The sequence below is a fragment of the Nuphar pumila genome, chromosome 13 (genome assembly GCF_984573655.1).
Source record: "Nuphar pumila chromosome 13, dmNupPumi1.hap1.1, whole genome shotgun sequence".
Classification (NCBI taxonomy): Eukaryota; Viridiplantae; Streptophyta; class Magnoliopsida; order Nymphaeales; family Nymphaeaceae; genus Nuphar; species Nuphar pumila.
The window spans coordinates 2,314,962-2,325,918 of NC_143261.1; the positions used below are offsets into that span (position 1 = coordinate 2,314,962).

General features: G+C 35.9%; 1 protein-coding gene across 1 annotated transcript; it reads right to left on the bottom strand.

The window, feature by feature from the left end:
• Window positions 1-5,617: 5,617 nt before the first annotated feature.
• On the bottom strand, window positions 5,618-9,085 carry LOC149817489 (GDSL esterase/lipase At5g45910-like). The gene is made up of 5 exons (XM_089985420.1): window positions 8,818-9,085; window positions 7,944-8,162; window positions 7,042-7,190; window positions 6,220-6,496; window positions 5,618-5,847 (listed from the first exon to the last, which is right to left on the bottom strand). Exons 1-5 carry the CDS (start codon window positions 9,083-9,085, stop codon window positions 5,618-5,620), a joined length of 1,143 nt encoding a protein of 380 aa, XP_089841546.1.
• Between the last annotated feature and the right edge of the window lie 1,872 nt (window positions 9,086-10,957).

The window sequence follows — 10,957 nt, forward strand, 5'->3', positions numbered from 1 at the left end:
CGTTTGTGTAACCCTTCTCCCTTATTCTGTGCAAGTTTATCGGAAGAAGCATCTTCTGTGGGGGGTATCCACATCGTGGGTAACCACCCCCACTAGCTGGTGGTTTATACCAATATTCTCTCACTTGTTTCGACGATAAACCCTTAACCAAAAAACTTTATGGGAATAACTTGATGAATAGATTGGCCTTTATGATCTATTATGTAGATCCTTAGTTGAATCTCTAATCCTTATGAGATTAACAACAAACAAGTAATAACGAGAATCAATGAAATGAATGTGATCACTTTATTTTTATATGTATATATAAAAAAAGTTTAACAACCCTATCCTCAATACATGTTCGGAACATAATCCTGGTGCTAGCCCTTTAATAAGAGGATCAACAATTATCTCTTTGGTACCAATATTAACAATATGCACTAGATGATTCTTTGTCCTTTCTTTAACAACAAAGTACCTTAATTTCATATGTGTACATGTTGTAATACTTTTATTATTATTCGAAAAGGACATCGCAACTTCATTATCAGAGTAGACCTTCAGTGGCTTCTCAATGAAATCGACCACCTTTAACTGTGATATAAAGTTCTTCAACGATATGCCCTGCGAGGTAGTGTCGTACAATACTATGAATTTTGCCTTCATGGTGTGAGCAACAGTGGTCGTCTACTTTCCACTCCTACAAGACATCACGCTCCCAATAAGTAAGAAGATGTACCCAGTAGTAGACTTTCTACTATCAAGGCATCCTCCTAAGTCCGCATCCGAGTAGACAATGACCTCGAGGTGATCAACTTTATGATATATCAACATATAATCTTTTATCCCTTGCAAATGCCGCAAGACTTTCTTTGCAGCTTTCCAATAGGGTATGCCTTAGTTAGACTAAAATTGGCCAAGCACCCCTACTGCAAAAGAGATATCTGGACGATAACATGTCTAGTGTATTGTAAGTTGCCAACAACTTACGCATATGGATAAACACTCATATGTGTTTTGTCAATATCGTCTTGTGGACAATCCTTTAAGCTCAACTTGTCACCTTTTGATATGGGTGTTGAATTAGGAGAACAAGTCTCCATCCCATATCATTTTAACACCTTATTTATATAGGATCTTTAAGAGAGGCCTAGAAAATCTTTTGATCTATCTCGACGGATCTCAATGTCGAGTACATAAGCAGCCTCACCCATATCTTTCATATCAAAATATGATGCAAGAAACTGTTTTATCTCTGTAAGTAACTTTATATCGTTCGTTGCCAGCAAAATGTCATTCACATACAATATCAATATAATGAACTTACTCTCACTTTCCTTAAGGTATATACATTGATCAAAAATGTTTTCTATAAACCCTAACATCATAATGACTTGGGAAAATTTAATATACCACTGTCGGGAGGCCTCTTTAAGTTCATATATTGATTTGTTAAGCTTGCAAACCAAACGATCATCGTGAGAGAAACCAAGTGGTTGTTACATGTATACCTCTTTATTTAGATCCCTGTTGAGGAACACATTTTTTACATCCATCTGATATAGCTCCAAGTCATAATGAGCTACGAGGGCCAAAATTATTCTCATTGACTCTTTAGTTGAGACAGGAGAAAATGTCTCATTATAATCAATGCCCTCCATCTGGGTGAATCTTTTAGCAACTAATTTTGCCTTATGTCTCTCTATGTTACCTTTGGAGTCCTTCTTGGTCTTAAAGACTCATTTACACTCTACAGGTTTTACTCTCTTAGGTAACTCGACAAGATCCCATAGAGGTTATTTTTTTTTTGGGGTATTGAGATTGCTTACTCTCATAGAGGTTATTTTTTGTCTTAAACTAAATTGGCTTGCGGGATTAATCTTGACAAGTCCCGCATTACAAATAAAAAATTTTATGAGAAGTTGTGGGCTCAAACATGAAGGGTGATGATGGGATTTCGTTGGAAAATTCTACTCCCTATCTGGAGCTTGTGGGATCACTTATATATCTTAGTATCACACGACCAGACATATCTCATGTCGTGCATACTGTAAGTCAATTTCAACACAGCATAAGATATGCTTGGTCGTGTGATGCTAAGATGCATAAGGGATCTCACAAGTTGCCTATAGGGAGTAGGATTTTCCAAAGAAATCCCATCATCACCCTTCATTTTTCATGCCTTCACTTCAGTTCATATGAGTGTTGTACTTCGTATTATCAGATATATAAAGGCACAATAAACAAGGGAGTATTTTTTTCCTTAACTTCTAATTTAGAATTCATTGCATATACTGACTCTAATTAGGGAGGTTACCCAAATACGCGTCACTCCACCACTGGTTTTTGTATTTTTCTAGGTAAATCACAGATCTCATTGAAATGCAAGAAACAACAGAAGGTGTCTCTTGCATCAACAGAAACAGAATATCGAGCCATGACCTCCATAACTATAGAAATTGTGTGGATTCATCAATTATTGCAGGATATGGGAGTACTGATCCAAGGACCTACAAGATTGTGTTGTGATAATAAAAGTGCAATTAATTTATATTGCTAAAAATCAGAGTTTTCAGAAGTCTACCAATTAAGCACATTAAGATGGACTACCACTATGTCAGAGAAGCCTACTTACAGAAAATCACAGACCTTCCTTATGTGACCTCAGAATGCCAGTTGGCAGACTTTTTCACAATGGCACTATGTTCTCCCAGATTTAATTTTCTCTTTGACAAACTTTCGGTCATCACGCCCTAAGTTTGAGATGGGGGGTGTTAAATTGTATCAATTCATGTATACAATTGATTAGTTCTTGATTAGGTTTAGGTTAGAATAATGTGTTTCAGGTTTTGTTTATTTCAATGTTCTTTAGATCAATTAAATAATGGTTTTCTTTATTAACCAATATATCTTCTTTTATTGCGTTATCGTTCTTTGTTAGAATAACTTAGATTAAAGTTAGGCATTTTCTTTTGTCAGTAAATAGTTAGTTTTATTTTATTTTATTTTCATAGATTACATTAGAAATAGCCAGTTTTATGCAATTATCATTTTTTTAAAGTATGCTTAGTTATCCGATTTTTGAATAGTGTGTTTCTCTTAGTTTTAATTCACGTTGAATTTTGTTTTTTTAGGGATTAGATTAGGGTTAATTTTGTAGTTAATGTTAGTATAGATTAGTTTGATTGAAGTTAATTAGTTTAATTAGTCGTTAAAATTAGTTAGCCGATCTTCATGATCTTTGCAATTTGCGGTTTTTCTTAATATCTAACATTGTTTTAGTTTTATGCATTGCATGTGGTTGTAGCTTAGGATAGTTTTAAATTATTTACTTTAGTTTAAATCACGTTGGATTCATGTTATATGCTTTAGAGTATTAAGTTTTGTTTATCATGCATAGTTAGTTAGAATTAGTCTAGCCGATTTTTATTTAATTATTTTATTTGATTTTCAGCATAGCCTAGGTTACTTTTATATTTCAATTTTATTTATTCGGTTACATTCATAAACAGTACAACATATAGTGTTAGTTAGTTTCGTTTAGGTTTTTTTAGTTAGTTCTTGATTTCTTGAATTAGTTAAGCTTAGTTGTTCATTAGTTCTTGAATTAATTAGTTAGGTAGTTTTGCTATTTCGTCTTTTAGTGTAAATTAGTTCACAGTTGGTTCGTGTTAATTAGTTCATGTTTTTGTGCTTTTTTTGCATATTTGCTTTTGATTTTCTCGTAGATTTCTTTTTCTGCTGTGTGTTTTCTTTTTGTGTCTTGCAGAAAAGTGTTGGAACGTGCGGTGAAACCTTTTTTGTGTTCTCGAGGTACCCTCTGGGGTCTATTGAGGCCCTCAAAAATGCTCTCAGAGAGTTCTCAGAAAAGCAAAAGTTCAAGAAAGCAAGCATTACCGAAAGAGAGAAGGGCTAAGGGAAGCAAATCAATCAAGAAGGGAATAAAAGCTTCAAGCACTGAAGACACTTTTGCTTTTATTTTTAGAATAGGCGTTATTTTATTCAATTCAATTTATTTGGGGTTGTAATAAGACACTTTATTATTTGTTTAAGAATTCTGCATGGACAATACTCTCTTGTTTATTTATTAAATTATTTTTTTCATTTTGGCAATAAAGAATAGTTTAGATTGTGTGTTGAATACGAAGTATTTTCCGTTCTTTGAGTTTGACCCGAATTTCACCACTCGTGCGAGCCGGTTTTTATTATTTTGTGTCTGGCTTTGACACTTGTTTTCATTAAAAATATTATTTTAAAAAACTCATTTTCATAAAACTCACACCACTTATGCTCATCTTATTCTTAGGTTACTTTGACACCGCAAAATATCATTTTTCAAAAACAATTTGAAATTTTTTCATAAATCTTGTATTTTTTGGCAAAATTTTAGCAATAAAAAATAAATTTAAAATGTAAAAAATAAATTTTATAAGAAAATATGAATACAAATTAGTTAAAAATAAACACATGGTTTTTTCATTATAAATAGTCATTTAAAGCATAAATATCACATTTAAATCATGATATTTATGTTTTTTCCTTAAATCTCATGATATTTTGAAAATCTCACAAGAAATTACCGTTTTAAACTTTCAAGCAATTTCTTGAAAATATTATATTAGTCACTATGATTAATTGAAGGCAAGGAATTGAGCAAATTTCAATTAGGTGCGAATTATTTAGCATTGATTCCAAAAAGTACCTCACATTCTTCAAATTTACTAATATGAGCCTCTCTTTTTTTTTTTGAAAAAAAAGTCAAACAAATACATGAGGTTAACCTCTTCCGTATTTGAAATTACTATTCTTTTGAGTTTTCTATATTAACCTTTACAATTCAAAAACACTTATCTACCCTCGTAGAAAAGGGAACGACAGGTGTTTTAAACAATTGAGGGTATTAATCTCATTTGACTCAATCGACTGATCAGATCTAAACTGGGTTTAACGGTCAATGATGAGAATAGGCCCCTCTTTGGCATTTTTCAGAAACCAGAGCTTGAAGGCCATCATAAATAGTCAATCACTATTTAATCTTGGAAGCTGATGCTTGAAATCCAACACACAAAATAGGCCTCTCCGTGTTCTGTCGGTTATGTTCCATCAAATCTTGGACAAACAATCAAGCACACCCTTAAGGTCCAACTATTTGTCATCACCACCACTCCCAATGAGATATGTTTATATGCTTTTCTTTAGATAGTCCAAGGGAAAAAAATCCCATGACCTACCGCAAATTCTTTTTTTTTTTTTTTTTGTGGGGTGGGGCAGTTGGAAATTTGAGGTGCCATCAACCCCAAATTCTTTTTTTTGTTTTTGTTTTTGTATTTGTGTGCTTTTTAGCATTCAAGAAAAACAACAAGAATGAACAAACAAAAAATAAATCTGGAAGGAATTTAAATAGAAAAGAACATTATATATGCAACCTTGAACAATCAGGTAAATAATAATTTCATCAGTTCTTTATAAGATGTATACTTCCATGCATGTCCTTGGACCAAAAAAAAGTAAGACCTTTCCTTGGACTATTCTATTCCTGAGGGATCCAATCACCAGCTGTTGAGAAACAATTGAGAGTTAAATGAAATAAAAAAAATACTACTGAAGGGATTGAATGGTTGAGAGCCTTGATTAATTAATAGCAATATTCTAGGGGTAATCTCAGAGTGGGGTAAGTGAAGAATCCATTGATGAATCCACTAGCCATCCACTGGTAGGCCTTCTCAGTGAGATGAATGCCATCCCAATTCACATGTTTGGATGGATCACCGCATACATCGATCCCTGGCTGTCCACAGGTGGCCCCAAGGTTGAAGTTGTATGGCTCTCCCTTACCACAGCAAGCTCTCAGAGCACTCTCAAATCCTGAAAATTACACATGAAGAAAAGCAAACACAAACATTAGTTACCAATTTATTTTGGTTTAGAAAAAAAAAACTGGAGGTTGGATCATTGGATACGATGTTAACAAATCCCAATCGAATCGAATCGAATCGGATAGAACCTGCCCTTTTTTATTCGATGCAGGGGTGCTCTATTAAAAAAAAAAATGAATTTTTTAATAGATTGATTCAAAACAATTCGATTTGATTCTATTCAGACTAATTTGACCTTTTTCTTGGGAAAATCCATTCGATTCAAAAACCAATTCAGACCAATTTATATATATATCATTTTTTTGTTCTTGTCAGAAACTGATAAATCAAACAGGTAAATTTAATTGAGTCATTGGCATACCAAACTGGCTGGGGTTTCTGAAAAAACCCATAGCAGCATCGTAGTAATCAGCATAAATGATCTTTGCATGTGGGTGTTGCTCCCTTAGCCTTTGGAGGGCAACTTGCAGATGAGAATTGTGGTAGACTGCAAAGTCGTTGTAGCTCTTGAGGCAACCGATCTGAGGGTCATAAACCGACGCATTTTGCGACCCGAAAGCCGTCAGGTAACTTGTCGAACAGCCGATGGGAAGGTTCCCCGGAATCATCAGCTCCACTGCTCCATGTTTTACCAGTCTCTGCATTTCATTAGGTTAGTTCAGTAGTCAAAGGCTTGAAAGGTTCGAAGTCGAACCAAGTTGGGCCAGTTCCAGTTAGTTGCATAGACCTTTGCCAGAGTATGTTTGTTTTTTTTTACGATGAGGAACCCTCGCCGAAGTGAGAAAAATCTCGTGTGAGCCCTACGACTAATTATACCCTGCCTTACTTGGCCCACGTCTGAAAGCTTCAGACACACCCATGCACCAGCGGGGTTTGATCCGGTGGCTTCATCTCAGCACCCCTCACAACCACCCCACTGACCATGCAGTCGACCGCTGCCGTGATATAGGCCTTAACCAGAGTCATAAAAACAATTCTAGTGGGTTGTTGTTGTTGTTGTTCATTTCCCTAAATCAAGAACTTTCTAGTTTATCAAGGTTCTTAGGAAATACCAATATCCGTGAAATTCTGGATGTTGGTGGTAATGAAAAGGTACTATAAATCCTTCAAAATTTCTAAATGGAGATAAGAAATGTAAAAAGGTAAAAAAAGTAGCAAAGTGTGAAAAATGTTAAAAACTCACATTCACAGCATCTGCAATGGTGTTCACTACATCATGCACGTAAGCCTTGACCTCATCAATGCTCTTCCCTTGAAAGAAGGCGTAATTGTAGTCGTTCCCTCCAATCTCTCCAACGAGAAATAGTGATGACTTGAGAAAGTGGTGGCACTCTGTTATCACATACCCCAAATGAGAAACAAAGAAGTTTTTAGTTTAATTTTGATGCATTCAATCATAACTAAGGTTGTCAATAGGTTGGGTTTGGTTCAGACCCACGTGGAACCAGACCTAGACTTGATTTGAGATACTGGTACCGATCAAGTTCAGACCCAGGTCCAACAAGACCCAAAAAACATAAGAGAAACCATACTTGAATCGTATATGGATTACATGAACCAGACCCGAACCATACCTGGTAAAATAAAATAAAAAAAAAAAAAATTTATCCTTTTTAATTGAAAATTTGTGAATCTTTTTCGAAACTTGGGTCGGGCCTAGGTCTTACGAAATTTCACAAACCATACCTGGCTCCATGTATTAATCAGTCCCTTTGGGTCTTACCGTCGGACCTTCTTATTTAGGTTGAACCCATTGATACCCCTAATCATAACCACCATGTCTAATCCAATTCATTTATATACATATGGCATAAGATTCTTTTTTCGGCTTTGTAGCCACAATGACAGGCCTTCGGTTGGTAAAACCATTAAGATCCCCCCCTGCCCACCAGGGAGTACACCCCGCTCTGACCTGACCTTGCAGCAAGAGATGCCCCCTGTTGGTTTCGAACCCTTGACATGATCCCGTCAATTACTTGTTGAAGTTACCTACCAGATGAGCAGAGCTCTTGTGGGCTTTTGTTTTTATTTTTCTTTTCATCTGTTGTGGGAAGAATAGAAAACAAGATTTTATATGTTGGTTACCTGCTTTTGAAGAGCATAGTGAAGGTAGAAGCCTGTCGAACCAGCCGAGTTGGACGTTTAGTGAGTTGTTGGTCCATAGTTGATTGATGTTCTTGCTCTCAAAGTATGAAACATCAAGTGTTGTAGCTCCTGCTACAGCAAAATTGACTCCATTGGTGTATTCTTTGCCCTCAGGATCAGCCAGATATGGAGGAAGAAGAGGAAGACCGAATGCCTCGGCTGAAAAGGTATTAGAAATTAGTCATAAGATTGCTGAACATAGCAAATCATAACATAGTTACTGTGACTAGATGACTCAATGCTAGATACAAGTGTATATATAGTCCTTAAATGAAACTCACACACTTATATTCATGCAAAACATGATCGAGGTCTAAATCATACGGGAGTGAAATTGGCCCCACAATCACACTAAAATCACAGAGTTCAAAGCCTTATCAGGTCATGAAGTCCACCCTGATTCAAATACTCTACTAATTAAGTAGTTCTATTTCGCTACTGTGGCCTTCACACCAGTAACTCAGACAACAAACTCATTCAGCCATATATAGTGACTATAATTGAACACTGATCATGGCATGCCTAAATTAATCTTGAATCGATAGTTTGCCCCGAGAATCGGCAAAGCACGATCCTAATCCAATGGCAGCCAACCTGATCCTACCTGGTTCTTGGATTCAACTTAGATATGTAAGCAAATTCAGGCTAATTAAGAGTCAGAGTAGATGCCACTGTTATCACGTCCAAGACCAGTAGTATATTAATGCATGACTCTGTGAACCACCTTGGCAACAAATGGAAGCAACTTTCACCATATTCTTTTAAAAGCGAGAAAGACTATATATGGAAGTAGAGAAGCACAAAAAGACAATACCTATGAAGTCGACGATCAATCTTCCATTGGAGCATCGGCCTGTGGGGTGCCCAAAGAAGGTTTCTCCATAGGGGAGGTTGGCTATGACCGAAAACCCACTAGGCCTGGAGTGTAGCAGGTTTCCGGTGTCGGCAAGCGAGTCCCCGAAGCTAAAGATGGAGGTGTAGCAATCTGAATGTGAAACAGCTGCAGGAACAAAGAACATGCAGGCTGCCAAAACAGTCATATGAGAAAGCACCATTACTCCTGAACCAGAAGAAGAAGCCATGGCGAGCGAGAGAGAGAGAGAGAGAGGTTTAAGTGAATTCAAGAGGGGTTAGATGGTCGTTATATATAGCGAGCAGTGTTCTATTTGTAGCAGGCTTTGGGTGCCCACGCATGTTTAGCGTTATAGTTGAACTGTAGCTTTTGTGGTGGTGTGATTACGTACGTAATTATGTTCATGGAATTAAACTGAAATCTTCGGCCATGCTTCTTTAAACAAAATTCTTCATTTCATGGTGAGTTTGAAAATTAAGTCCTTGAACGTATGCTGCCACCTGTAAATCCATGAAAAAATTTTACACTAAAATCTCCTTTATGCTATTTTAAAGCCCATTAAGTTTTATAAAACCGGCAGTCACATGATGGACCTTGATTTTGGGGTGTTACTGAATTTAAGTGATGATACTTGATAGGACTCGTAGTTCTACTCCATTTACCCTTCTACAAGATTGAGGACCAAATAACTGGACTTTAGATGGAAAAAAGAATCCCAGAAGATAACCAACTCTTCCATCCTTATCAACCAGAGATGGTGAGACTTGAGGATTGCACAAATTTTATGTAATATGGACTCTTGAAACCAATATTCTTCGGTTGACAGTTCTAATCCCAATATGGATATATATCCATGGTGTCAATAGGCAAGGTTTACTTCACTAATTATATGGACCTTTAATTGGGACTACAACTCTAGAAAACATGGCTGTCCAAGGGATCAAGATCTCAACATGAGTCTTGAAGAGCTGTCTCACTAGGGTTGCAAACATATAGTGACCAATATTGGCGTTTCTTTGAAGAAAAAAAAATGTGAGATTTTGGCTGGCCAATATTTAATTTCCAATAAAAATGCCAGAATTTATTTTTAATTTTTCTTTGTAAAAATAATTACAATATTTTATTGTACATGTTTTTCCATTTTCTTCCCAAAAAAAGAATCAATTTTTCACGAGAATTTGGCTGCCAATATTTACCCAAAAAATGTTTTGTCACTATGGTTGCAAATCGTTAGGTCAGTCTGAGGCTGAAGACTACCCAGTTCCAGAACTAATTTTTTTTTTGAGCAAGTCCACTTCCAGATCCAGTTCTAAATTGCAGAACTATAAGTGGCAGAGGGCTTGGGGAGAAGGTGCTGAACCCTTCATCCAAGGTTCGACTCCCACCGGTATGGCAGAGGGCCTGAGGGACAAATGTTGTATATCTATTTAATGTACGTAGAAGTTCCTCGTGATATCATCGTTTGTGGCTGATGGAACATTTGTATGTTGTATATCTGAAAGACTTGTGTCTCCCAAACAGGCAACATGTTGCTACGTTTTATGAAAACTGATTCGATGTCGTACATTGTTTCATTGTTTCATGCCAAAACTTTGTAAAGGTATTAAGATATTATGGGACCGGAAAGACACAGGGTTATGGATTTGTCAGTTTCTCCGATCCTTCGCGATGAAAGAAATGAATGGTTCTCTCTCTCTGTCTCTCTTTCTATATATATATATATATATATATATATATATATATATATATATATATATATATATATATATATATATATATATATATATATATATATATATATATATATATATTTATTTATATATATATATATATATATACATATATATATTTATATATTTATTTATATATATATATAGAGAGAGAGAGATATGGATTTGTCAGTTTCGGCTTTTTAGAGCAGACCGAGGCAAAGTTTGGGTGCGACTTAGACCAAAACGTGTCAGTCTAGGTCGTCCCCAGACCAATTTTGCATTCAAAAAAAATGTGTGGTCGGTTCAGCCTGGGTGCGACCTAGACCGAACTGAAACGAGTCGGTCTGGGTCGCACCCAGACCAAGATCGATCCAGATAGAAAAAAAAGA

Bases quoted from the DNA above. Each gene is read 5' to 3' on its own strand.
- LOC149817489 (XM_089985420.1), bottom strand. From the start codon at position 9,085: ATGGCTTCTTCTTCTGGTTCAGGAGTAATGGTGCTTTCTCATATGACT. The intron at 6,497-7,041 runs GTGAGTTTTTAA...AATGAAATGCAG, and splicing joins CCATTGCAGATGCTGTGAAT to AGACTGGTAAAACATGGAGC. The intron at 5,848-6,219 runs GTATGCCAATGA...TGTAATTTTCAG, and splicing joins CAGAAACCCCAGCCAGTTTG to GATTTGAGAGTGCTCTGAGA.